The sequence below is a fragment of the Anomaloglossus baeobatrachus genome, chromosome 3 (genome assembly GCF_048569485.1).
Source record: "Anomaloglossus baeobatrachus isolate aAnoBae1 chromosome 3, aAnoBae1.hap1, whole genome shotgun sequence".
Taxonomy (NCBI): Eukaryota; Metazoa; Chordata; class Amphibia; order Anura; family Aromobatidae; genus Anomaloglossus; species Anomaloglossus baeobatrachus.
In genome coordinates this window covers 33,211,553-33,239,524 of record NC_134355.1, presented here as the reverse complement: position 1 = coordinate 33,239,524, position 27,972 = coordinate 33,211,553, and the positions used below count along the sequence as shown (strand labels likewise).

The window sequence follows — 27,972 nt, the reverse complement described above, 5'->3', positions numbered from 1 at the left end:
AACTTGCGCAGCACTCTGGGCAACAATGCCAGCGGCGTGACCCATAAGGTAGCTAGAACTGCGACCAATGCTGAACTAAGGCGTTCGCCGCCAGAGATCGAAGATTGTGAGACCGTGCCATGAAGCCGGGACGATGTTGTTGTGCCGTGACGCCATTAGGCCGACGTCCGGCATCTGTCAGCGGCGACAGATCTTGAGGAGACCATACCCCTGCGTCCATACCCTGGCGACTGAGGAAGTCTGCTTCCCAGTCTTCCCCTGGGATGTGAACTGAGGATATGGTGAATGCCGTGCCTTCCACCCACGTCAGAATCTGCCGGATTTCCTGGAAGGCTTGCCGGCTGCGTGTTCTTCCTTGGTGGTAAATGTATGCCACCGCTGTGGAGTTGTCCGACTGAATTCGGATTTGCTTGCTTTCCAGCCACTGCTGGAAGGCTAGTAGAGCAAGATACACTGCTCTGTTTTCCAGAACATTGATCTGAAGGTTGGATTATTTCTGAGTCCAAGTACCTTGAGCCCTGTGGTGGAGAAAAACTGCTCCCCACCCTGATAGACTGACGTCTGTCGTAACTACCACCCAGGATGGGAGTAGGAAGGACCTTCCTTTTGATCATGAGGTGGGAAGAAGTCACCACCGGAGAGATTCTTTGGCCGCCTGAGAAAGGGAGACGTCTCTGTCGAGGGACGTCGACTCCCCCTCCCATTGGCGGAGAATGTCCCATTGTAGTGGACGCAGAGGAAACTGCGCGAAAGGGACTGCCTCCATTGCTATCATCTTACATGGGAAGTGCATGAGGCGTCTCAATGTGTGCGACTGGTCCTTAAAGGAGAGATTGCAGCCTTGTCTGTAGTGAACGCTGTTGATTTAGCGTAAGCTTCACTATCGCTGAGAGAGTATGAAACTCCATGCCTAGATATGGTAGCGATTGGGTCAGGGTCGGATCTGACATTGAAAAGTTGATGAGCCACCCAAAACTCTGGAGAGTCTCCAGCGCAACATACGAGCAGTGTTCCCTAAGAGGGTGCCTTGACCAGGAATCGTCCAAATACGGGATCACAGAGTGACCTTGAGAGTGCAGAACTGTCACTACTGCTGCCATGAACTTGGCGAAGACCCGTGGGGCTGTCGCCAGCAGGAGGAAGAGTTACGAACAGAAGGTGTTCGTCTCCTATAACGAAGCGCAGAAACGCTGGTGCTCTGGATCAATCGGCACGTGGAGATAAGCATCCTGTCTATTGATGCTAGGAAACCTCCTTGGGACATTGAGGCGATGACGGAGCGGAGTATTCCATCCAGAACCGCCTGGTGCTCACGAGCTTGTTGAGCAGTTTTAGATCCAGAACGGGACGGAACGACCCGTCCTTTTTTGGCACCCGAAATAATTTGGGGCAAAAACCGTGACCTTGGTCCTGAAGAGAAACGGAGTCACCACTCCTTCTGCCTATAAAGTGCACATCGTTTGCAGAAGCGCAACGGCTCGGCCGGGAGGTGGAGAAGTTCTGAAGAATCGAGTTGGAGGACGAACTAAACTCTATCCTGTACCCGTGAGACAGAATGTCTCTCCCCCAACGGCCATTGACCTATGGCAGTTAGATATCGCCAAGGCGGGAGAGCCTGCTACCGAGCGCGGATGCGAAGAGAGGAGGCTGCAAGTCCTGAGGAAGCCGCCTTGGAAGCGGGTTTTCAGACTGTCTGTTTTGGGCGTGACTGAGCCCGCCACGAATCTGAGCTCTGATCTTTTTGAGTCCTTTTTGGACGAGGAGACCCCTGCTCTGTTGGGGTTTGTTTGTCTGGGCTGAGGTAAGGATGAATCTTTACCCTTGGAGTGTTTAATGATTTCATCCAAACGCCCACCAAACAGTCGGTCCGCAGAAAAAAACAAACTGGTTAAGCACTTTTTTGGAAGCAGAATCTGCCTTCCATTCACTTAACGACCAGGGTCTGCGTAAAAACACGGAGTGAGCGGACGCCACTGTCGTACGGCTCGTAGAGTGTAGGGCAGCCGTAATCGCGTAAGACGCAAATGCAAACATTTGAGAGGTTAAGGATGCCACCTGCGGTACAGATGTACGTGTGACCGTGTCCATCTGTGGAAGAAAAGCTGAAATAGCTTGGAGTGCCTCTATGGCTGCGAATGCTGGAGCCAACGGCGCGCCTACAGCCTCATAGGTGGATTTCGACCAGAGATCCATCTGTCTGTCAGCGGCATCTGTAAGTGGAGCCCCATCTTCCACTGCAACTATGGATCTAGCCACAAGCCTGGAGATTGGAGGATGTCCCTTGGGACACTGGGTCCAGCCCTTGACCACGTCAGGGGCAGGGATAACGTGTATCTTAAGCCGCTTGGAGAAGCGCTTATCTGGATAAGCGTGGTGTTTTTGGACTATCTCTCTGAAGGCAGAGTGGTCCAGAAAAATACCTAATTTACGCTTGGGATACCTGAAATAGAATTTCTCCTGCCGTACAGCTGGCTCCTTCACAGGAGGAGCTGAGGGAGAAATGACCAACATTCTATTGATGGACGCTATAAGATAATACACTATGGCGTCACCATCAGGTGTACCGAGATTGAGAGCGGTCTCAGGATAAGACTCCTGAGCAGCTATCTCCGCCTCAGCACCCAGAGAGTCCACCTGCGGGACCCTGACCAGTGCGATGAAACTGAGGGCCGCTCAGCGAGCCCGCTTAGGCTGTCTGGGACTGTCGTCCGTGTCAGAGCCGTGACTCTGGGATGCACGTGACACCCCCGGAGCTGTAATTGTTCACACTGAGGGGGACCATGGATCAATGATTCAACAGTGCTCATGGTGTGAGAGACTTGTCTGGACTGCAAGGCTTCCAGTATCACAGCCATAGTCTCAGAAAATCTGTCAGTAAACACTGCAGACTTCATCCCCAGCCTCTGGATCATTAGCAGAGACTCCGGCTGAGTTGCATACAATGGGGGTGTATGTAACCTGCCGGCCATATAGCCGTACCTGCTGTACCGGCTGCATGGAAAACATGTGCTTCTGCACCTCTGTTTTCCACAGACAGTATGCTGTAATCTCCTCCGCACAATAAGGAGGATATATACAAAAGTACGACCAAAACAGTGCAATGCATAGCGTAGAAGCATATATCTCAATGCACTTCGGCACTAGTGGGGTTAGCACCACAAGTGCTGATTAACGCCTGCTCACAGCGATTGTGTGAACCTCAGAATCCCTGTCAGGGTCTTCCCACACTTGTCTGTTTTATCGCTATAGAAAGAACTGACAATAATGGCTGCCGGCGTCCTGTGTTAGAGAAGGAAGCCGTGGGCGTGCTTGAGAAAGTGCGGGAATCCGGTTTCACAGTGCACACAGTGAGAGGGGTGGAGTATGCAAAACATACTCCAGCTCTCAGGGCTGCCGTGATGTGCAGCGTCACGCCCCTACCCTGACTGGCAGGCCTGTGGGCGTTAACGAACGAACTAGGCCGCAAAAGCCGGGGACTCGATTTATAAGCGCGGCCGCCGTAAAAGCGCGGCCAGCGCGGAAGTCCCCGGCGCACCACAAGTCCCAGCCGCGTCGCAGTCCCAGCGGCCGGCGCGACCGTTCTACATAAGTCTGCCCACTCAGCTAAGCTGAAGTGAGACAATGGCACAAGCGCAGCAGCGCTGATGTCCCCGGCGCACTAACACACCCAGCAATGCTGCGGTGTGCGTGCGAAATGCACGGGGACACAGAGTACCTTGAGGAAGCAGGGCCTGTCCCTGATGATACTCCGCTCCATATCCAGCGTCTTCTCCAGGGGCTGCAGATGGAGCACGGTCTCAGTGCCTGGAGACCGTTAAAATCCCACTTCGCCCAGAGCCCTGTAACAGGGATGGGGAAGGAATCAGCATGTGGGCTCCAGCCTCCGTACCCGCAATGGGTACCTCAACCTTAACAAACACCTCCGACATAAAGTGGGGTGAGAAGGGAGCATGCTGGGGGCCCTGTATGGGCTCTCTTGTCTTCCATCCGAAATAGTCAGCAGCTACTGCTGACTAAATAGTGGAGCTATGCGTGCATGTCTGACCTCCTTGCACAAAGCATGAAAACTGATGAGCCAGTGATCCCACTGGGGGTGTATAGCCAGAAGGGGAGGGGCCTTACACTTTTTAGTGTAATACTTTGTGTGGCCTCCGGAGGCAATAGCTATACACCCAATTGTCTGGGTCTCCCAATGGAGCGACAAAGAAAAGTACTTAATTTACGCTTGGGATACCTGAAATGGAATTTCTCCTGCTGTGAAGCTGACTCCTCCACTGGAGGAGCTGGGGGAGAAATATCCAACATTCTATTGATGGACGCGATAAGATCATTCACTATGGCGTCACCATCAGGAGTATCCAGATTGAGAGCGGTCTCAGGATCAGAATCCTGATCATCTACCTCCGGCTCATCACACAGAGAATCCTCCTGCTGAGACCCTGACCAGTGAGATGATGTAGAGGGCCGCTCATAGCGAGCTCGCTTAGGCTGTCTGGGACTGTCGTCCGTGTCAGAGCCATCACCCTGGGATGCATGGGACATCCCCGGAGCCCGGAGCTGTTCCAACTGAGGGGGACCAGGGGGCAATGAATCAACAGTGCCCATGGTCTGAGTTACTGGTCTAGACTGCAAAGTTTCTAGAATCTGAGACATAGTCACAGATAATCTATCCGCAAAAATTGCAAACTCTGTCCCCGTCACCTGGACAATATTCACAGGTGGATCTCTCTGGGACACCTCCAGCAGAGGCCCCGGCCGAGCAGGGGGCACAGGGGCGGAACACTGCACACAATGGGGGTCAGTGGAACCTGCCGGTAGAACAGCCTCACAAGCGGTGCAAGCAGCATAGAAAGCCTGTGCCTTGGCACCCCTGTTTTTTGCGGACGACATGCTGTATTCTCCACAGAGCAATCTAGGAGGGTATATAGCCAAGAATCACCAGCGACCGTTTAGTGCAATGTATAGCATGCAAGCATAAAAATACAATTGAACACTTCGTCACTAGTGGGGTCAGCACCGGAGGTGCCGCTTACCGCCCGCTAAAAGCGGGTGTGTAGTCGCCAGAATCCCGTGTCTGGGTCTCCCAGAACTTGTCTCCCCTCTCCAGCTCAGCCTGCACACAGGAATGGCTGCCGGCGTTCTGTGAAGAGGGGCGGACCGTGGGCGTGCCTCAGACAAAGTGCGGGAAACTGGCTTCCCACTGTGCTCAATGTGAGGGCTGGAGTATGTAAAGCAGATTCCAGCCCTCGGCGCTGACGTTCTGTACAGCGTCCCGCCCTTCCCCTGACTGGCAGGCCTGGGGGCGGGAACGAAACGGAACTAGGCCGCAAAAGCCGGGGACTCTAGTAATAAGCGCGGCCGACAAATATGCACGGCCAGCGCGGAAGTCCCCGGCGCACCACAAGTCCCAGCCGCGCCGCAGCAAAAACTGCCAGCAGGGGCCGGCGCGGCAGTTCCCAACACACTAACTCCCTCAGCAAGCTGTGGAAGTGTGGCACAAGCGCGCAGCGCTATTGTCCCCGGCGCACTAACACACCCAGCAATGCTGCAGTGTGCGCGCGGTCTGTACGGGGACACAGAGTACCTTGGCGTAGCAGGGCCCTGTCCCTGACGATACTCCGCTCCATATCCAGCAGATTCCCCAGGGGCTGTGGACGGAGCACGGTCTCTGTGCCTGGAGACCGGTAAATCCCACTTCACCCAGAGCCCTAAGGGGGATGGGGAAGGATGCAGCATGTGGGCTCCAGCCTCTGTACCCGCAATGGGTACCTCAACCTTAACAAACACCGCCGACAAACGTGGGGTGAGAAGGGAGCATGCTGGGGACCCTAGTATGGGTCCTCTTTTCTTCCATCCGACATAGTCAGCAGCTGCTGCTGACTAAACAGTGGAGCTATGCGTGGATGTCTGACCTCCTTCGCACAAAGCTTGAAAACTGAGGAGCCCGTGATTACACGGGGGGTGTATAGGCAGAAGGGGAAGGGCCTTACACTTTTAAGTGTAATGCTTTGTGTGGCCTCCGGAGGCAGTAGCTATACACCCAATTGTCTGGGTCTCCCAATGGAGCGCCAAAGAAAGTGAATATTTTAAGACTAAAACCTTAAAAAGCAATTGCGGAATTATTATTGTTTTGATTGCACAGCACTTGGATTTTTTTCCCATTTCTCAGTAACTTACATGGTAAAGTGAATGGAGTTCCGCAAAAAAATAAGCCCTTGTACGGCTATGCAGATGGACAAATAAAAAAAAGTTAAGGCTCTTGGAAGAAGGGAAGGAAAAAACAAAAGCGCAAAAAAAAAAAAAAAAAAAGGACGCGTGTCCAATGGTTTCCTACATGGAGTACTTGCTGTCTATTCTTACACTCACCTCTTTCTTGACGCCGGCTGATTTGGTTTTCTCCTTGGAGCCGGACGTCGGCATCTCCTTGGTGTGCCCATCTGGGATGTAGATTAAGACGCACGGAGCCTCCTTACAGCTGTTGGGGCTGAGAGAAGTAAAAGACGAGTCAAATCGGGGAAAGTTCTTGGGTTCATTATTAGAAAAGTGGAAAATTAAATCACAGCCCGCAACCACTAATTTCTGCCCATCCAAAATTAGGGCAAGGGGTTGTGGACCCCCCCCCCGTCTGGTTCCAATAAATCTATTATTTCTCACCTGATGGGCTCATACGGCTCATCACAAATATAAAAGCCCCTTCTCTGCAGCTGGATGATGTCTCCCTTCTTCAGGGTCTTCAGACAGGGGTCTCCGAGCATCACCTCTTCTTGCTGAAGAGAAGCAAAGCAGTGAGTGATGACACAACGGGATCGAAATCTCAGTTTTTTTGCAATGAACTGTACATATTAGGAAATGTTTTTTGAAAGAGGACAAGGCGCCATCCATTGTCTATGGGATTGCCGAGAAAAGCCGTACTCGGAAGTCCCATAGACAACAGATGGCGGGGAGGTCAAGCATCTGCACCATTCTACACTCATGCCAGGGCTCATTTTTGGGAAAGTCGGACCCCAGAAATCAGTAATTTATCCTCTTTCCTATAGATTAGGGATAACCATGGATTCTGGGACTAGAGCCTTTAATCTTGCATGTCTCCAATATGGAGAACCGCCATCATTTTTTTAATGGTAGGTAGCAAGTGTTTTGGTAGGACAGGGCGGTCACGCTCACCTTGCTGCTCCTATTAATGTACTGTTTGAAGTCTTCTTCTTTCCCCAGGACGGGTTTTGTGATCAAATGGTCGTAGTTGACGCAAACCGTTGGGGTTAATGGAGCTTTCGGAGTATCGGCCAGCCACGTGATTTTGGTGGTTTTCTTGTAGTCCTTGTTTTCCAAGTTGAGCTGGGCATCGAGAGACGTTATCTTCCCAGTGGAGTCCCTGCAGATGAGAAACCATACGGTCAACATCTAAATTAAAAAGGGAACCAAACCCAAATTACATAAGGTCTACAATGCAATTGTCCACGCACCAGCGTCTCATGCCAGCGCCTTTGTATTAGGGAACGTCTACATGAGACCTAACTGTTGTGAACCTTGTGCAATGGCAAAAAAAATCGGCACAAAATTCAGCACATTCCGTTGCAGACTTCATCTTATCCAAAATATCGGCTAATTTACTGGAGGGGGTGGATGCAATTTTATAAAATCTCATCTCCAAAATTAGTACTGGAACAGAAAATCTGTGGCATATCCACACTGTGACCCAATATTAGAGAGGACCTTTCACCAAATTTTTCATTTTGAACTTGACACAATGTAATAGTGGGTATTTTTCCAGATAGCTTTCACTGGGGGCGTGTATGCTGCCTGCTTATGATTGGGCAACTCATGCAGGGAGAAGTACAAGCCCCCAGTGAAAGCTGTCTGACTTAACACAAGTTAACTCATTGCGTGCCAAATACTTTGATTGCTAATGTCAAAATTAAAAATAAATGTTTAATTCTGCTCTACAGCCACTAACATTTGGTAAAAGGTCCTCTTAGGGTACTTTCACACTTGCGTTAATTACCTTCAGTCGCAATCCGCCCTTTTGGAAAACAGCGGAATCCGTTAACGCTGTTTCCCATAGACTTGTATGGATGACGGATTGTGCCAAAAGTACCTGCGTTGTTTCCGCTAGCCGATGCTCTGTTGCTTCTGCCGGGCGGAAGGAGCGCAGCATGTAACGTTTTTTGAGCAGCGGAATCCTTCATTTTTTCACTGCGCATGCGTTTTTTTTTTTTTTTTTAAAGCTGAGCCCCCGGCAGCCAGCTTTTGAGAGCTCTCAGCTGAGCGCCCGGCAGCCAGCTTTTGAGAGCTCTCAGCTGAGCGCCCGGCAGCCGGCTTTAGAGAGCTCTCAGCTGAGCGCCCGGCAGCCGGCTTTAGAGAGCTCTCAGCTGAGCGCCCGGCAGCCGACTTTTGAGAGCTCTCAGCTGAGCGCCCGGCAGCCGACTTTTGAGAGCTCTCAGCTGAGCGCTCGACAGCCGGCTTTTGAGAACGATCAGCTGAGCGCCCAGCAGCCGGCTTATGAGAACGATCAGCTGAGCGCCCGGGTGATCAGCTGATCGTTCACAATAGTCTGCCACCGTTAAAACTGTAAAGGAAAAAAAAAAGAAGAAAAAAAGCTTACCGTTGTTTTGTACGATCCGTTGCATCAGTCACACAACGCAATGCAACGGATGCCGTTCAACGCAAGTGTGAAACTAGCATTAAATAAAAAGGGGTAATAATCTGAATATCTGCCTTGAATTACTACATCTTCCCATAAACCACATCTCCAGGGGGAAAAAAAAAAAAAAGGTCTAGCTGGCCACATTTGTGGTGCCGCTCACTTCTGCATTGAGAGTGGAGCAGCGCTGATGAGGTCACGTCTGCACAATCAGCAGGTGCACGACACTTCCTGACCGTGCATGCGCTTCGGCAAGTGTGGACAATACAATGTCACCCCCCACTGTGAGTCGCGTCCCTTTAAGTTCTTTTTAAGATTGTCTTACCGGTGGATCTTGGTGATGGTGAGGTTACCCCAGTTGATAAAGGTGACCATCTCTCCCTCAGACAATGTCTCAGCATCGGCTCCTTCTATAAGGATTTGGGGGCCGTACCATACGGATTTCACCCCGACCTCCGCATTCTGAAGAAGAGTAAAAACCAGCATTGATGCATTTAAACAAACCATCATGGCTGGTGAGATCTCAAATAGCATCGCCAAGGCACAATTAAGGCAAACCACAGCTGAGAGAAGTGTTGGGTCTCTACAGCGTTTCAGCCTCTGATGGTAAAAATAAATGTTCCCATTCATTGCCAGCAAGCAGGGCCGACTCCAAGTTTTCATGGGCCCGGGGCGAAAGAGTCTCAGAGGGCCCCTTTAATATATACCACAATTCATGATTTTAATATAGAGGTTGCGGGCTGTGTATATAATCCCCAGAAATATAATCCGCCCTCATACACTGTCTCCCCGTCGTACGCTCTGTAACCCCCGTGTGCGCTCTCTTCTCCTCTCCCACCCGCGCTCTGTCCCCCACATGCTCTCTTCTCCCCCAGTGCTGTGTGTTCACTTCTCCACGGTACTCTTTCCCTGTCCCCTCTGCTCTCTCGTCCTCCCCGCGCTCGATTCTCCCCGTCCCTGTGCTCTCTTCTCCCCTTGCTCTGTTTGCTGTCTCTTCTCCCCCATGCTCTCTTCCCCCCTGTGCTATTTCCCCGACCCCTCTGCTCTCTCTTCTCCCCTATGCTGTTTCCCCACCCCCTGTGCGCTCTCTTCTCCCCTATGCTCTTTCCCTGCCCCCGGGCTCTTTATTCGCCCCCTGTGCTCTTCTCCCCCGTGCTCTTTGATCTCTTCCGCCCTGCGCTGTTTCCCCGCCCCCTCTGCTCTCCCTTCCCCCTCTCTCCCCGTCCGCTCTGCTCTTCCCCCCCTCTCCCCGCGCCACCAGTACTCCCTTTCCTTGCCACCCCATCCTCTTTCCCCGCCTGCCGAGCTCTCTTCCCCGCCCCCCCGTGCTCTTTCCCCGCCCCCCCATCCTCCTTTCCCCGCCCCCCCATCCTCTTTTCCCCGCCCCCCCATCCTCTTTTCCCCGCCCCCCCATCCTCTTTTCCCCGCCCCCCATCCTCTTTTCCCCGCCCCCCATCCTCTTTTCCCCGCCCCCCCATCCTCTCTCCGCCCCCCATCCTCTCTCCGCCCCCCATCCTCTCTCCGCTCCCCATCCTCTATTTCTCCGCCCCCCATCCTCTATTTCTCCGCCCCCCATCCTCTATTTCTCCGCCCCCCATCCTCTATTTCTCCGCCCCCCATCCTCTATTTCTCCGCCCCCCATCCTCTATTTCTCCGCCCCCCATCCTCTATTTCTCCGCCCCCCATCCTCTATTTCTCCGCCCCCCATCCTCTATTTCTCCGCCCCCCATCCTCTTTCTCCGCCCCCCCATCCTCTTTCCCCGCCCCCATCCTCTTTCCCCGCCCCCCCATTCTCCTTCCCCGCCACCCCATCCTCTCTTTCCCCGCCACCCCATCCGCTCTTTCCCCGCCACCCCATCCTCTCTTTCCCCGCCACCCCATCCTCTCTTTCCCCGCCACCCCATCCTCTCTTTCCCCGCCACCCCATCCTCTCTTTCCCCGCCACCCCATCCTCTCTCCCCGCCACCCCATCCTCTTTCCCCGCCACCCCATCCTCTTTCCCCGCCACCCCATCCTCTTTCCCCGCCACCCCATCCTCTCTTTCCCCGCCACCCCATCCTCTCTTTCCCCGCCACCCCATCCTCTCTTTCCCCGCCACCCCATCCTCTCTTTCCCCGCCACCCCATCCTCTCTTTCCCCGCCACCCCATCCTCTCTTTCCCCGCCACCCCATCCTCTCTTTCCCCGCCACCCCATCCTCTTTCCCCGCCACCCCATCCTCTCTTTCCCCGCCACCCCATCCTCTCTTTCCCCGCCACCCCATCCTCTCTTTCCCCGCCACCCCATCCTCTCTTTCCCCGCCACCCCATCCTCTCTTTCCCCGCCACCCCATCCTCTCTTTCCCCGCCACCCCATCCTCTTTCCCCGCCACCCCATCCTCTTTCCCCGCCACCCCATCCTCTCTTTCCCCGCCACCCCATCCTCTCTTTCCCCGCCACCCCATCCTCTCTTTCCCCGCCACCCCATCCTCTCTTTCCCCGCCACCCCATCCTCTCTTTCCCCGCCACCCCATCCTCTCTTTCCCCGCCACCCCCATCCTCTCTTTCCCCGCCACCCCATCCTCTCTTTCCCCGCCACCCCATCCTCTCTTTCCCCGCCCCCTGTGCGGTCTGTGAGCTGTCTTTTCTCCCCTGTGCTGTGTGACGAGCACAGCGTCCAGACTATTGGAGGCTTATGTATAGTAATAAGCCGGCTGCAGAGCGGTGACACTGCTGCAGGAGCTCAGCGCAGGTGACGCCACCGACCTCTGCTCCCGGTTTATTACTATTCATAAGCCGGCACCAACTCACTGATGTGAATGAGCACTGCGTAATACCTAGTTTTCCCTGCGGGGGCGCTGCAGAGAGATTAAACCCTTCCTGCCAGGTTCTGCAGGGGAACATCATGTGGTCAGTTTGTAATTAGTGCAATCTTCTAACAATTTTGAATTGTCCAAATCAGACATTCCCCTATAAAAAGAATGTGAACGCAGGGAACCTTTGGGTGCTTGGCCACTTCGGTCACTCCCTCCTGAGCTCCGGGGATGTTGACTGGAACGACTTGGCTCTTCAGTAAAGCGTTGTACCGCGGGGCGATGGGGTCAATGACCTGGCGGAGGCAAAAGCAGGCGGCGGTGAGACGCGCTCAGGTACTCTCCTTACCATGTCTAAGGCGAGACATTTACTGGTCTTGAGTGCTCAGAGCAGAAGGGTCAGCGGATGATCGCAGACGCTCAGTGAGCTCTACATAAAAACCACCAAACTAATCACATCTCCCCGCACTAGAGCTTCATGTTCTCTGCATTGTACATATTAGCACGTGGAATAATTCCAACCGTTCACTAAATCAGTGTGTATTAAAGCAGATCTGTCACCAGACCTCACGGTACAAACCACATACGATATTATGTAGGCCTCCTATACTTGATGGGGCTGACATACTTACTGTGAAAATTCATGACAGAATGGCTGCATGATCAAAACAAAGTTCAATCACCAAACTAGACTGGCTGACAGCTCCTCAGTGTCCCTCCTCCCTGCTGCTGCTAAATCTCTACCCACGTAGCCGGATTTACAGTTCCTCAGTGTCCCTCCTCCCTGCTGCTGCTAAATCTCTACCCACGTAGCCGGATTTACAGTTCCTCAGTGTCCCTCCTCCCTGCTGCTGCTAAATCTCTACCCACGTAGCCTGATTTACAGCTCCTCAGTGTGCCTCCTCCCTGCTGCTGCTGCTGAATCTCTAACCAAATAGCCTGATTTACAGTTCCTCAGTGTCCCTCCTCCCTGCTGCTGAATAAATTAGCCCAATTTACAGCTCCTCAGTGTCCCTCCTCCCTGCTGCTGCTAAATCTCTACCCAATTAGCCTGATTTACAGCTCCTCAGTGTCCCTCTTCGCTGCTGCTGCTGGATGTCCAACCAATTAGCCTGATTTACAGTTTCTCAGTGTCCCCCTCCTCCCTGCTGCTGCTAAATCTCTACCCACTTAGGACACTAAGAAGCCGTAAATAAGGCTAAATGTGTAAAGACTTAGAACACTAAGAAGCTATAAATAAGGCTAAGTCTTTACCCATTTAGCCTTATTTACAGCTCCTCAGTGTCCCTCCCCCCTGCTGCTCAATTTCCAACCAATTAGCCCAATTTACAGTTTCTCAGTGTCCCTCCTCCGTGCTGCTGTTCAATCTTTACTAACTGAGCCTGATTTACAGCTCCTCGGTGTCCCTCCTTCCTGCTGCTGGATCTGCAACCAATTAACTTTAACTGCTGAATCTTTATTAACTTAGCCTGATTTACAGCTCCTCAGTGTCCCTCCTCCCTGCTGCTGAATCTCTAACCAAATAGCCTGATTTACAGTTTCTCAGTGTCCCTCCTCCCTGCTGCTGCTGCTGAATCTCCAACCAAATAGCCTGATTTACAGTTTCTCAGTGTCTCTCCTCCCTGCTGCTGAATCTTTATTAAGTTAGCCTAATTTACAGCTCCTCAGTGTCCCTCCTCCCTGCTGCTGCTGAATCTCCAACCAAATAGCCTGATTTACAGTTTCTCAGTGTCCCTCCTCCCTGCTACTGAATCTCCAACCAAATAGCCTGATTTACAGTTTCTCAGTGTCCCTCCTCCCTGCTACTGCTGAATCTCCAACCAAATAGCCTGATTTACAGTTTCTCAGTGTCCCTCCTCCCTGCTGCTGCTGAATCTCCAACCAAATAGCCTGATTTACAGTTTCTCAGTGTCCCTCCTCCCTGCTGCTGCTGAATCTCCAACCAAATAGCCTGATTTACAGTTTCTCAGTGTCCCTCCTCCCTGCTGCTGCTGAATCTCCAACCAAATAGCCTGATTTACAGTTTCTCAGTGTCCCGCCTCCTGTCTGCTTCATATCCACCCACTTAGTTTGATTGAGCGCTCATCAGTGTCCCTCTTCGTTGCTGCTGAATCCACATCCACCTAATCTCATTTTCAGCTCCTTAATGCTCCTCCTCCCTGCTGCTGCAGAATCTGTGTCCACCTAGCCTGAGTGATAACTCCTCAGTTCGCCCTCTTTGTAGCTGCTGAGACCTCACACTGTTCAGTACAAGCTGCAGCTGTCAGTCTGACTGAATACACTTAAGACACGTGACATCTCTTGCTCTTTAGCTCGACTCCTAAATTGCTTAGTTTGATATCAGGATTATACAGTCATTGTGACACGGAATTTTCATTTTAAGCACACCTGCCTCATCAGGTCTAAGAGACTTATTTAATATGTTTTCACTATAAAAATTGGTGAATAAGTTTCTCCAGTTGCACGGCTCTTCCAGGTGTATAAAAATTAACCTTAACTGCAGCAGGACTGGCCGCGAAATTGGGACACCGGGCAGAGAGACAAATCCCTTGCAAAGCCACAAATATCAGTGAGAATATTCTGCCAGCAGCCACCACCAGAGGGAGCTCAGGAGCACACTGCTTACACTGAACCCAGTATATCTTGAGCTCCCTCTAGTGGTGGCTTCTGGAATTGTATCACTGATATCAAAGCCAGTATGCCCTGAGCTCCCCCTAGTGGTGGCTTCTGGAATTATATCACTGAAATCAAAGCCAGTATATACTGAGCTCCCTCTAGTGGTGGTTTCTGAAATTAAATCACTGAAATCAAAGTCAGTATGCCCTGAGCTCCCCCTACTGGTGGCTTCTGGAATTGTATCACTGACATCAAATCCAGTATGCCCTGAGCTCCCCCTAGTGGTGGCTTCTGGAATTACATCACTGATATCAAAGCCAGTATGCCCTGAGCTCCCCCTAGTGGTGGCTTCTAGAATTATATCACTGAAATCAAAGCCAGTATGCCCTGAGCTCCCCCTAGTGGTGGCTTCTGGAATTACATCACTGAAATCAAAGCCAGTATGCCCTGAGCTCCCCCTAGTGGTGGCTTCTGGAATTGTATCACTGACATCAAAGCCAGTATGCCCTGAGCTCCCCCTAGTGGTGGCTTCTGGAATTACATCACTGATATCAAAGAGAGTATACACTGAGCTCCCTCTAGTGGTGGCTTCTGGAATTGTATCACTGAAATCAATTGCTTTCTAGGAGATAAAAAAAAGAAAAATATTTAAAGAAAAAAATGTAAGTTTTTTTCTTGCTTGTTGCTAACCCTCCTGCCTAGACTCAAGACCAGTTAATGGCATACATAGAAATTAATGCTAAAAGACGAGCACAAGAAGGGCACATGCTGAACAGGCAAAGGGCAAGTCATCTTAGTATGGAGTCAAGCAGAAAGAAATAAGATTGCAAGCCCGGGGATGCGGTGCAGGGCCTGGCTGGACCGGGACTCTAAAGATGGACGATCTGATGGAAAGTTATTCCCTATGGATGAGATGCAGAGAGAGCGCTCGGGCCACACGTCCATGGCGAGTATTACCGGAGCCCGATCGGTAATGATCCAGCCAGCCCCTGTGCAGAACACAATCACAAACCCCTGGACTAAGCAACACTCACAATATTGGAGGTCATTGGAGGATGTGCTACGAAATTAGGGATAATGGCTCTGCACCGGACCAACCAAATTCTCGAAGCTTTAATATTGTGGGAGAGGCGTAGAAACCGCTGCGAATTCGCTATAGACGAGGTGCATTCACTGCATGGTCGGCTGCCGGCCTCACGGACGCTCTCAGGATCCGTGTAGGTGGTCGGGGTGATAATTGGGGGGGGGGGGGGTGACGGCCAGAGCCACATTTAGGGAAGCTCTTGGCACATCCCAAGCCACCAGCATAGCTATATAGCCAGGGTATGCTTTGCCTTTCTGCAGATCCCACACTGCTGTTGACGGATCTTATAATGACTTCCGTAATGATTGTGATACCCTGGTGTAAGAACACGTAGTGGATGGCAGTTTTTAATGCAAAATCTAGACAACCCCTTTAAGTGCCCCACAGCACACCATTAGCGCTCAAAGTGCAGATACAGATCTGTCAACACCAGCATGATAATGATGATGGTTTTCAGAGAGGCAACATTTATAACCATCAAATAATGGTCAAAAAAATTGTAGTGATCGAAGTGTAGCAGAAAATATTGTAAAACTGGTGTTGAGCTATGTCCACATAGATTTTAAAGGGTTATTTCCATTTTCAAAAATGGCTATCATTGGATAGAACTTGTAAAAACGAGCACTTTTGCAATTTATTGCTTGCTAAAATTCCCAATCGTTCTTGAGTTATTAACACTTTTCTTTTGTTTACAGCCTATTGCCTGAGCACTGAGTGTATTCTACTGCCTAGCAGCGGTGGTCGGTCTCCTAGGCAACGGTTGTAAACAAAAAAAGAAATGTGCTAATATCTCAAGAACGGCTTGAAATTTTAACAAGCAGTAAATTGCAAAAGTGCTTGTTTTTAAAGCCACTATCTGATAATACCCATTTAGGAAAACGAAAGTACCGTATTTTTCGCTTTATAAGACGCACTTTTGTTCCCCCAAATTTTGGGGGAAAGTAGGGGGTGCGTCTTATAATCCGAATATACGGGGGGGGGGGGGGTGTATATATATATATATACACACACTACAGAGTCCAGGGGAGGTGCGGGCAGCTCTGGAGCTCTGCTGGGGGACTTATGAAAGCTGGGAGCAGAAGCCTTTCATCTCCTGCACCCGCTCATATAATATGCACAGCTGCTGTCCACCACCATGGTGCTGAAAGTGCACCTCGGCGATAGGCTGGGGCAGCAGTGTATATTATATCTGCCTGCCCCTTCTTTGATTGCACATGCCCCCTCCCCCGTGTTAGCTATGTCCCCTATGCTGCTGCAAACAGTAAAATAATAAACTTTTTACTCACCTCCTCCAGCGTGTCTGCCAGGCCTCCCTCCTGCTGCTGTGATAAGGCACAAGAGATTTCACTCTGCCGTGCCGATCACATGACCGGCCGAGAACCAGGAAATGCAGGAGGCTGGAGATCAACCCCGAGGAGGGGACACAGACAGGACAATGCTGGAGAAGGTAAGGAAAGTTTATTTTCCTAAAAGCAGCAGCATGGGGCGATATATAACACAGGGAGCTGTGTGGGCCATGTGCCGCTACATGGGGCCGTGTGCCGCCACATGGGGCCATGTGCCAGCAATAGTGGGCCGTGTGCCGCCACATGGGGCCATGTGCCAGCAATAGTGGGCCGTGTGCCGCCACATGGGGCCGTGTGCCGCCACATGGGGCCGTGTGCCGCCACATGGGGCAGTGTGCCGCCACATGGGGCCGGGTGCCGCCACATGGGGCCATGTGCCAGCAATAGTGGGCTGTGTGCAGCCACATGGGGCCATGTGCCGCCACATGGGGCCATGTGCCAGCAATAGTGGGCTGTGTGCAGCCACATGGGGCCGTGTGCCACCACATGGGGCCATGTGCCGCCACATGGGGCCATGTGCCAGCAATAGTGGGCTGTGTGCAGCCACATGGGGCCGTGTGCAGCCACATGGGGCCGTGTGCCGCCACATGGGGCCGTGTGCCGCCACATGGGGCCGGGTGCCGCCACATGGGGCCATGTGCCAGCAATAGTGGGCTGTGTGCAGCCACATGGGGCCGTGTGCCGCCACATGGGGCCATGTGCCAGCAATAGTGGGCTGTGTGCAGCCACATGGGGCCGTGTGCCGCCACATGGGGCCATGTGCCAGCAATAGTGGGCCGTGTGCAGCCACATGAGGCCATGTGCCAGCAATAGTGGGCTGTGTGCAGCCACATGGGGCCGTGTGCAGCCACATGGGGCCATGTGCCAGCAATAGTGGGCCGTGTGCAGCCACATGAGGCCATGTGCCAGCAATAGTGGGCCATGTGCCGCCACATGGGGCCATGTGCCAGCAATAGTGGGCCGTGTGCAGCCACATGGGGCCGTGTGCAGCCACATGGGGCCGTGTGCAGCCACATGGGGCCGTGTGCAGCCACATGGGGCCGTGTGCAGCCACATGGGGCCGTGTGCAGCCACATGGGGCCGTGTGCCGCCACAGTGGGCCGTGTGCCGCCACAGTGGGCCGTGTGCCGCCACAGTGGGCCGTGTGCCGCCACAGTGGGCCGTGTGCCAGCCACAGTGGGCCGTGTGCCAGCCACAGTGGGCTGTGTGCCAGCCATAGAGGATGTGTGCCAGGCATAGGGGACATGTGGCATCACTGGGCCATATCCAGATTCAGAGGGCTAATTTTAGGATGGGGGGGGCTATGAGGGACATATACCCTATATGATTTGTCAGACGGACACTGGCATTATAAGACGGACCCCATTTATTAAAAAATTCTCTATTCCTTCACCAAATTTGGGGGTGCGTCTTATAATCAGGTGCGTCTTATAAAGCGAAAAATACGGTAATCCTTTTAAGAGAATTAATTTAATGCTCAGTCACAGTTTCTGTAAAAGCTGGCTCCCAGACATGTATTTTCTCATCCATGTTATGTTATTTCCTGCCTAACAGTATAATACATGCATACATGAGACAGGTGGACGGGCTGGCAAATATGGATGAGAAAATACGGCCATAAGAGGTGGATTTGAACAGTCCCATAATGTGTCCTTTCCGCGATTCTGGCCCTATGGCAGTGAATGCATCTCATGTAGACCACACTTTAAGCCAGAGCTGCGAGACGCTTCAGCATGACAGCGATGTGATTGTGTTAATTTTTTTTTTGTTGTTATTTAACTGCAAAAAAGATGGAGTAAGCAATGTACGCTTACACGACTGTAAGCTATATGCCAAAGGCCAAATAATATAGAAAAAAAAAAGAAAAAAAAACAAAACATAAGCGTTCAGTAATACCTTCTTACAGATAGCTCGCAGCTTGAAAGCAGAAAAATGAAATGCAGAGTTTACTGATAAAAGTAACGCCAAGATCCGTTCCCACAAGTCAACGTTTGGTTGGGGCAAGTCAATGGAATCGATGGAGACATTAATATTAATGACCGGGGCTAACGAGCCTGCAGGACATGTTATTAGGATGTACTGCAGACTACCGGGCCAGTAGTCAAGAGGTCAGTAGGGGGCGCTCTGGCTGCTCAGACTACAGTGCAAAGAGATCCCCCCACCCCCCGTTTACCTTCTTGTTAAACGCCCAGATTTTGTCCCATTCCATATTCACAACGGATCGGGAAGAGCCCTGCAAAGAAAGGTAAAAACTATATTAAAAACGTGATTTAAAGAAAAGAGCGGCAAAACGGGTAAAGACGTCTTCCGTACAGACCTGCGCGGCGATGAATTGCTTCAGCCCCTCCACAGTCATTCCTCTTCTGAGAACGCCCCGCACAGTGGGGAACCTGGGGTCATCCCTATGGTAAAGATACTGATATGTTAAAGGGGTAATCCAGGACTTTAGGACAGGTTTAGTATCAGTTGGGTGGTTCTCAGACACCCGGCAGCCACATGGGATGGCTGGGCCGCTCCGTTGCCCAAGGGCCGGCGGGGGGCGCTCCGTTGCCCAAGGGGCGGCGGGGGGCGCTCCGTTGCCCAAGGGGCGGCGGGGGGCGCTCCGTTGCCCAAGGGCCGGCGGGGGGCGCTCCGTTGCCCAAGGGCCGGCGGGGGGCGCTCCGTTGCCCAAGGGCCGGCGGGGGGCGCTCCGTTGCCCAAGGGCCGGCGGAGGGCGCTCCGTTGCCCAAGGGCCGGCGGGGGGCGCTCCGTTGCCCAAGGGCCGGCGGGGGGCGCTCCGTTGCCCAAGGGCCGGCGGGGGGCGCTCCGTTGCCCAAGGGCCGGCGGGGGGCGCTCCGTTGCCCAAGGGCCGGCGGGGGGCGCTCCGTTGGCCAAGGGACGGCGGGGGAGCTCCGTTGGCCGCGGGATGGCGGGGGAGCTCCGATGGCCACGGGCTGACGGGGGAGCACAGTTGGCCAAGGGACGGCGGGGGAGCTCAGTTGCCCACATGTTTAGCCAAATTATAGTTATAAAATAACTGTAGGCAGTATCACACTTACCAACCGTCCACGAGGCCTTCGTTCACAAACCAGGTGAGCTTTCTCTTGGACAGTACGGTGTTGTTGAGGTTCAGGCGGCTATACTCCCAAATGTAAGGTTTCCTGATTCCCAAGGCATCAATGATCCAATAGAACTGCTCGTCGCGGTCGTGATATTCGGTCGTTCTTAGCGCATGCGTGACGCCTTCTACACTGTCCACGATTGGGCAGGCAAAGTCATACGTGGGGTAAATGCTGCAGAAAACACAAAGGCAGACGTGCAAATAATGAGCCATTAAAGAAGGTTTCCCAGCACCAGAACAGGACACGGCACAGATCACGCACACGTCTCAGGCGATATATGGGGCTGTAATGTCATTGGCATCTCTCACTTCAGACATGGAGATTGCCCCTTTAAGATTCAGCAACACAATGTTCATTTTAGTAGAAAATGATTGGTGAGGGTTGAAAACGTAAAGCAGCCCCCGTCTGTGGTACCAGAACCTACTTGTATTTGCTTCCGGTCCGTGGATGTGGCTGGGTCTTGCATCGGAATAAGGTGGGGTCCCGCATGCACCCGTTGTTGGAGTTCATGTCGATCTTCGCTCGGAGGCAGCAGGTCTGCCCAAATTCTGAGCCCTTCTTCATTTCCTCCCACATTTGCTGATTCTTCTCCACATCTGCAACAGAAAAAGAAACGTCTCATACAAAGTTTGTAGTAAAATCTCACATTTTGGCCTCAAATACTTGTATTGATTAAAAAATGAAAAATAGATAAAAAATGTCCCAATGGAGAGGTGGAGTTTCTTAAGGCATCGCTGAGGGTCTGGGACGTTGAGTGCAGGCGGGGTTCTCTCTCAAGGGGTCCTGGTCCACTCTCACCGCTTTTCTCTAACCCGGAGTTTCCCCCAGGGGTGGGAGTTGAGCGTTTCTTATGTTGGAGGAGGCGTGAGGACACACGGATAGCCCAGATTTTGCACGGTTTGGAGGTGCCCCCCTTTTCGGCCCTTTTGCTCCCAGAGGGTCGGCATCCAAAGGCTTGGCTGGAATACCCTCAACTTAGGTCCTTTTTGATGGCTGATAACAGACTTGGGCTTTCTGCTCAACAACGCAGGTGATATATTATGCTACTTGTGGCTGTGGCCTTATTTACATAGGTCTGACATCTCGACAATCGAGAGTAAGGACCATAGAACATGTTAGGGATATTATAGCTGCCAAAAGTATTACGAACCTTGAAGAGCTAAAGACTATTCCTCGGCATTACAAATAAAAACACAACTGTGACCCTCGATCTTTCTCAGTAAGAGGAATTGAACATGTAACTATGGGCATTAGAGGAGGCAATATTAAAAAGAGATTACTTCAGCAAGAATGCAAGTGGATCACAATGCTGGGCACAATGTCCCCTCAAGGACTAAATTAAACAAATTCCTTTGCTTGCTTTCTCTAGTGTTTTCTTTAGTGAATTCCCTGTCCAAGTACCAATTATTCATCTATTTATTTATATGATGTTCTATTTCCAATATCTGACTATGATGTGTTATCTCCATTTTTTTCCGTTTTCACTTTTTTTTTAATCGGTTTTATTTTGTTTTTAATTCACATTACAGTGTACGTTACCCCTAGGAATCACTCTGAAGCTCTATCAAGCATTGTTTATCCAGATCTCATCATCCGAAACTGACTTTGCTGCTGTGTATCGCATAAGGACTCTATGCAAATCTCTGATGGGCTATATGCAGGTGTATCAATAATTGGACATATAAAATGAAAATATAAAAATACTGTCTGTAATAGTTTCTTAACAAGTGTTATTAGAATACTTTGATATAAGATTGTATACTTATATGTGCAGGTTCATATGCTTATTCATTGCTGTCATTAGTTGGTTTTTAGAAATTGTAAAGGTGCAGTGACATCTGCATTTTTGAGCACTTAGAAACACCAGGTACTGTATGATTTTAAGATATATGTGGGATGCTTTAAATATTTGGTGCATTTACTGCTAGATTAATGCCAGTATCATCGCATCGAATGCATTGACTGCAGTACCGCTGCGATTCTGTGCGCGTGCCTGCCGCACTCCGCTCCCTGCCCGGGATCGCGCTGCTGTCTACAGGATAGCATGTGCGCGCGGACTTTGTAGTTGGTGTGCGCGTGTCTCTCACAGCTGACAAGCGGCGGTTATGGGGCAGTGGGTGGACGTCGGCAGGCACGCGCCGCTAATGATTACCAGCTGGTCTATTTAAACAATGATAGCTTCATCAGACGTGGGGTGCCGATTAGCTACCGTGTTTCCCCGAAAGTAAGACAGTGTCTTACATTCTTTTTACCCCAAAAAGTGCCACTATGTCTTCCCACAGCAATCGCAGCAAGTCTCCATGCAATGTACCGTATGGGGACTTGCCGCGATTGCGCCCTAAGTGTACCGCAAGTTAAGGAAACTTAACCACCAGCGGCTGCACATGAGGGCACTGAGGCTGCGTGATTTTGTATGTTGTCCATGGTCCTGATGGACCACGGACAACATTACTGCAACATTTCAACATTTCTCGGTAGCCGGGCGTTCAGCTGAGCGCCCGACCACCGGCATGTGTCAGCTCTCAGCTGAGCGCTCAGCTGCCGGCATGTCAGGGCGTTCAGCTGAGCGCCAGACCGCCGGCATGTGTCAGCTCTCAGCTGAGCGCTAAGCCGCCGGCATGTCAGGGCGCTCAGCTGAGCAGCCCTGAGGAAGCTCGATGTGAAATGCGCATCGGGGCATAGGAGGTGACACCTGATTTGAAAAACAACATGGGTATGATTTCATAGCACGGACTGTTGAGTGTTCGCTGAACTTTTTCACTTGGGGCGTCCAGGCGGTTACTTTGTGGAGCCAGTCAGATCAGCAGGGAGCTGACTATTAACACTGACTACAACTGGGCTCAAATTGGCCACTAGAACAGGTCCTTTACATATGGCCCGCTGGGTTTGAAGTGAGAGTGGGTGGAAGCTTACATGGTTTCAACCCAGCAATGTAGGCTCTGAATCCTTGTATTAAATATTACATAAGATTGCTGTTAATGGAAACTCAGATGTGTTTATACAATGGTCCAGCTATAATCGATTTGAAACATTAAATATTTGGTGTTCACATAACAGTTTAGACACAATTTAGTGTGGACTGTGAACCAAAACTGTGATTTCCATACAGATATATTTCAGGATTTGCACTCAGCATTTTACTGTGACTATTTATTAACACGTATATTATACTGTTCATTAATCATACAAAAAATTTCAGATAGCATTCAGTGTATTTATGCTATGTCAGCCACAGTGACTGTGCTATTATTACTGGTGTCTACACTCCTCAAATGCGCTTTGTACACTGTATACTTTGTTCTTATTTACGTGTTTTTAACTCACATATATGTGTATTTGTTGTCTTGATATGAGATTTAATATAAGATTAAATAATAAGAATTTTTGTACTTTATATGTGTAATTACTCCCTATTTCTTAGCCTAAAAGCGTATAATGGAGTTAGCATATTAATATTTATGGAAAATGAAAAACTGTTTTTTTTTTGTGTTTAGACTTGGGCTTTTTGCGGTCCCGCCCACAAAATTTGAACAATTATTTTTGCTGGAGGAGTCTCCCGGGCATCTTTTGTCACTGGTTTACTCCTTCCTGACTACAGAGGCGGATATGGGGGACCTTAAATATCTCGAGAAGTGGAATAGAGATTTGGGGACTCCCATTCCAGAGGAGGACTGGAAAAAGTCCTTTATCCTCACCCATAAATTTTCCACTGCCTGCGCCGCACAGGAAAAGAAGGGAATTTTGTTACTTACCGTAAATTCCTTTTCTTCTAGCTCCAATTGGGAGACCCAGACAATTGGGTGTATAGCTACTGCCTCCGGAGGCCACACAAAGTATTACACTTAAAAGTGTAAGGCCCCTCCCCTTCTGCCTATACACCCCCCGTGGGATCACGGGCTCCTCAGTTTTAGTGCCAAAGCAAGAAGGAGGAAAGCCAATAACTGGTTTAAAAACCAAATTCAATCCGAAGGAATATCGGAGAACTGAAACCATTCAACATGAACAACATGTGTACCCGAAAACACAAAAAGCCCGAAGGAAACAGGGCGGGTGCTGGGTCTCCCAATTGGAGCTAGAAGAAAAGGAATTTACGGTAAGTAAACAAAATTCCCTTCTTCTTTGTCGCTCCATTGGGAGACCCAGACAATTGGGACGTCCAAAAGCAGTCCCTGGGTGGGTAAAATAATATCTCGTGATAGGGCCGTAAAAACGGCCCTTTCCTACATGGGGGCAATCGCCGCCTGAAGGACTTGTCTACCTAGGCTGGCGTCCGCCGAAGCGTAGGTATGCACCTGATAATACTTGGTAAAAGTATGCAGACTCGACCAGGTAGCCGCCTGGCACACCTGCTGAGCCGTAGCCTGGTGCCGTAATGCCCAGGACGCACCCACGGCTCTGGTAGAATGGGCCTTCAGCCCTGAGGGAACCGGAAGCCCAGCAGGACGGTAGGCTTCAAGAATTGGTTCCTTAATCCACCGAGCCAGGGTGGATTTGGAAGCTTGCGACCCTTTACGCTGACCAGCGACAAGGACAAAGAGTGCATCCGAGCGGCGCAGGGGCGTCGTGCGGAAAATGTAGATTTTGAGTGCTTTCACCAGATCCAACAAATGCAAATCCTTTTCACATTGATGAACTGGATGAGGACACAAAGAAGGTAAGGCGATATCCTGATTGAGATGAAAGGGGGATACCACCTTAGGGAGAAACTCCGGAATCGGGCGCAGAACCACCTTGTCCTGGTGAAACACCAGGAAGGGAGATTTGCATGACAGCACTGCTAGCTCGGACACTCTCCGAATAGACGTGACCGCTACTAGAAAGGCCACTTTCTGTGAAAGGCGAGAAAGGGAAACATCCCTCATAGGCTCGAAAGGCGGCTTCTGGAGAGCGATTAAAATCCTGTACAGATCCCAGGGCTCTAACGGCCGCTTGTAAGGAGGGACGATATGACAAACCCCTTGCAGGAACGTGCGTACCTGAGGAAGTCGTGCTAGGCGCTTCTGAAAAAATACAGATAGCGCTGAGACTTGTCCTTTAAGGGAGCCGAGCGACAAACCTTTTTCCAAACTGGATTGCAGGAAGGAAAGAAAAGTAGGCAATGCAAATGGGCAGGGAGAAACTCCCTGAGGAGAGCACCAAGATAAGAATATCTTCCACGTCCTGTGGTAGATCTTGGCGGAGGTTGGTTTTCTAGCCTGTCTCATGGTGGCAATGACCTCTTGAGATAATCCTGAAGACGCTAGGATCCAGGACTCAATGGCCACACAGTCAGGTTCAGGGCCGCAGAATTCAGATGGAAAAACGGCCCTTGAGACAGCAAGTCTGGACGGTCTGGTAGTGCCCACGGTTGGCCTACCGTGAGGTGCCACAGATCCGGGTACCACGACCTCCTCGGCCAGTCTGGAGCGACGAGGATGGCGCGACGGCAGTCGGACCTGATCTTGCGCAGCACTCTGGGCAACAGTGCCAGAGGTGGGAACACATAAGGTAGCCGGAACTGCGACCAATCTTGAACTAAGGCGTCCGCCGCCAGAGTTCGGTGATCGTGAGACCGTGCCATGAAGGCCGGGACCTTGTTGTTGTGCCGGGACGCCATTAGGACGACGTCCGGCATCCCCCAGCGGCGACAGATCTCCTGAAACACGTCCGGGTGAAGAGACCATTCCCCTGCGTCCATACCCTGGCGACTGAGGAAGTCTGCTTCCCAGTTTTCCACGCCTGGGATGTGAGCTGCGGATATGGTGGATGCCGTGTCTTCCACCCACGTCAGAATCCGCCGGACGTCCTGGAAGGCTTGCCGACTGCGTGTTCCTCCTTGGTGGTTGATGAATGCCACCGCTGTGGAGTTGTCCTACTGAATTCGGATCTGCTTGTCTTCCAGCCACTGCTGGAACGCTTGTAGGGCAAGATACACTGCTCTGATTTCCAGAACATAGATCTGAAGGGTGGACTCTTGCTGAGTCCACGTACCTTGAGCCCTATGGTGGAGAAAAACTGCTCCCCACCCTGATAGACTCGCGTCTGTCGTGACCACCGCCCAGGATGGGGGTAGGAAGGACTTTCCTTTTGACAATGAGGTGGGAAGAAGCCACCACCGAAGAGATTCCTTGTCCGCCTGAGAAAGGGAGACGTTCCCGTCGAGGGACGTCGACTTCCCGTCCCATTGGCGAAGAATATCCCATTGTAGTGGACGCAGATGAAACTGCGCGAAAGGGACTGCCTCCATTGTTGCTACCATCTTCCCTAGGAAGTGCAAGAGGCGTCTCAAGGGGTGTGACTGGCCTTGAAGGAGAGATTGCACTCCTGTCTGTAGTGAACGTTGTTTGTCCAGCGGAAGCTTCACTATCGCTGAGAGAGTATGAAACTCCATGCCAAGATATGTTAGCGATTGGGTCGGGGTCAGATTTGACTTTGAAAAGTTGATGATCCACCCGAAACTCTGGAGAGTCTTCAGCGCAACGTTCAGGCAGTGTTGGCATGCCTCTTAAGAGGGTGCCTTGACAAGTAGATCATCCAAATACGAGATCACAGAGTGACCCTGAGAGTGCAGGACTGCTACTACTGCTGCCATGACCTTGGTGAAGACCCGTGGGGCTGTCGCCAGCCCGAAAGGCAGAGCTACGAACTGAAGGTGTTCGTCTCCTATAACAAAGCGTAGAAAACGCTGGTGCTCTGGAGCAATCGGCACGTGGAGATAAGCATCTTTGATGTCTATTGATGCTAGGAAATCTCCTTGAGACATTGAGGCGATGACGGAGCGGAGGGATTCCATCCGGAACCGCCTGGTTTTCGCGTGCTTGTTAAGCAGTTTTAGATCCAGAACGGGACGGAAAGACCCGTCCTTTTTTGGCACCACAAACAAATTGGAGTAAAAACCGTGACCTTGCTCCTGAAGAGGAACAGGGGTCACCACTCCTTCTGCCTTTAGAGTGCACACCGCTTGCAGAAGAGCATCGGCTCGGTCGGAAGGTGGAGAAGTTCTGAAGAATCGAGTTGGAGGACGAGAACTGAACTCTATCCTGTACCCGTGAGACAGAATGTTTCTCACCCAACGGTCTTTGACCTGTGGCAGCCAAATGTCGCCAAAGCGGGAGAGCCTGCCACCGACCGAGGATGCGGAGAGAGGAGGCCGAAAGCCATGAGGAAGCCGCCTTGGTAGCGGGTCTTCCGGCTGTCTTTTTTGGGCGTGACTGAGCCCGCCAAGAATCTGAGCTCCTCTGATCCTTTTGAGTCCTTTTGGACGAGGAAAATTGGGACCTGCCCGAGCCTCGAAAGGACCGAAACCCCGACTGTCCCCCCCCTGTTGGGGTTTGTTTGGTTTGGGCTGGGGTAAGGATGAATCCTTACCCTTGGACTGTTTAATGATTTCATCCAATCGCTCACCAAACAGTCGGTTACCAGAAAATGGCAAACTGGTTAAGCACCTTTTGGAAGCAGAATCTGCCTTCCATTCCCTTAACCACAAGGTTCTGCGTAAAACCACGGAGTTGGCGGACGCCACTGCCGTACGGCTCGTAGAGTCCAGGACAGCATTAATCGCGTAAGACGCAAATGCAGACATTTGAGAGGTTAAGGATGCCACCTGCGGAACAGATGTACGTGTGACCGTGTCAATCTGTGTAAGACCAGCTGAAATAGCTTGGAGTGCCTATACGGCTGCGAATGCTGGAGCAAACGACGCGCCGATAGCTTCATAGATGGATTTCAACCAGAGCTCCATCTGTCTGTCAGTGGCATCTTTAAGTGCAGTTCCATCTTCCACTGCAACTATGGATGTAGCCGCAAGCCCGGAGATTGGAGGATCCACCTTGGGACACTGGGCCCAGCCCTTGACCACGTCAGGGGGAAAGGGATAACGTGTATCCTTAAGCCGTTTGGAGAAAAGCTTATCTGGATAAGCGTGGTGTTTCTGGACTGCCTCTCTAAAGTCAGAGTGGTCCAGAAAAGTACTTAATTTACGCTTGGGATACCTGAAATGGAATTTCTCCTGCTGTGAAGCTGACTCCTCCACTGGAGGAGCTGGGGGAGAAATATCCAACATTCTATTGATGGACGCTATAAGATCATTCACTATGGCGTCACCATCAGGAGTATCCAGATTGAGAGCGGTCTCAGGATCAGAATCCTGATCAGCTACCTCCGCCTCATCATACAGAGAGTCCTCCTGCTGGGACCCTGACCAGTGTGATGAAGTCGAGGGTCGCTCATAGCGAGCTCGCTTAGGCTGCCTGGGACTGTCGTCCGTGTCAGAGCCTTCACCCTGGGATGCATGGGACACCCCCGGAACCCGGAGCTGTTCCAACTGAGGGGGACCAGGGAGCAATGATTCAACAGTGCCCATGGTCTGAGTTACTGGTCTAGACTGCAAAGTTTCTAGAATTTTAGTCATAGTCA

At 51.4% G+C, this 27,972-nt stretch overlaps 1 protein-coding gene and 1 long non-coding RNA gene across 5 annotated transcripts in view; one reads left to right on the top strand and one right to left on the bottom strand.

Moving 5' to 3' along the window:
- The window catches only part of LOC142295971 (uncharacterized), a 225,153-nt gene extending 202,231 nt beyond the window's left edge, over window positions 1-22,922 (top strand). The window contains exon 3 of the long non-coding RNA XR_012751573.1: window positions 21,108-22,922. This is a non-coding gene — a long non-coding RNA (uncharacterized LOC142295971). The remainder of the gene's footprint in view (window positions 1-21,107) is intronic.
- The window catches only part of EPRS1 (glutamyl-prolyl-tRNA synthetase 1), a 263,373-nt gene that overhangs the window by 167,041 nt on the left and 68,360 nt on the right, over window positions 1-27,972 (bottom strand). For 2 of the 4 annotated variants that reach the window (XM_075339114.1, XM_075339116.1), the window contains exons 9-18: window positions 20,003-20,174; window positions 19,516-19,749; window positions 18,795-18,879; window positions 18,651-18,710; window positions 18,374-18,394; window positions 11,617-11,727; window positions 8,967-9,103; window positions 7,165-7,372; window positions 6,655-6,767; window positions 6,367-6,484 (exon numbers count right to left, since the gene is read on the bottom strand). In XM_075339114.1, coding sequence (XP_075195229.1) covers window positions 6,367-6,484; window positions 6,655-6,767; window positions 7,165-7,372; window positions 8,967-9,103; window positions 11,617-11,727; window positions 18,374-18,394; window positions 18,651-18,710; window positions 18,795-18,879; window positions 19,516-19,749; window positions 20,003-20,174 — 1,259 coding nt within the window. The remainder of the gene's footprint in view (window positions 1-6,366; window positions 6,485-6,654; window positions 6,768-7,164; window positions 7,373-8,966; window positions 9,104-11,616; window positions 11,728-18,373; window positions 18,395-18,650; window positions 18,711-18,794; window positions 18,880-19,515; window positions 19,750-20,002; window positions 20,175-27,972) is intronic. The other 2 variants (XM_075339115.1, XM_075339117.1) reach the window with 1 other exon arrangement.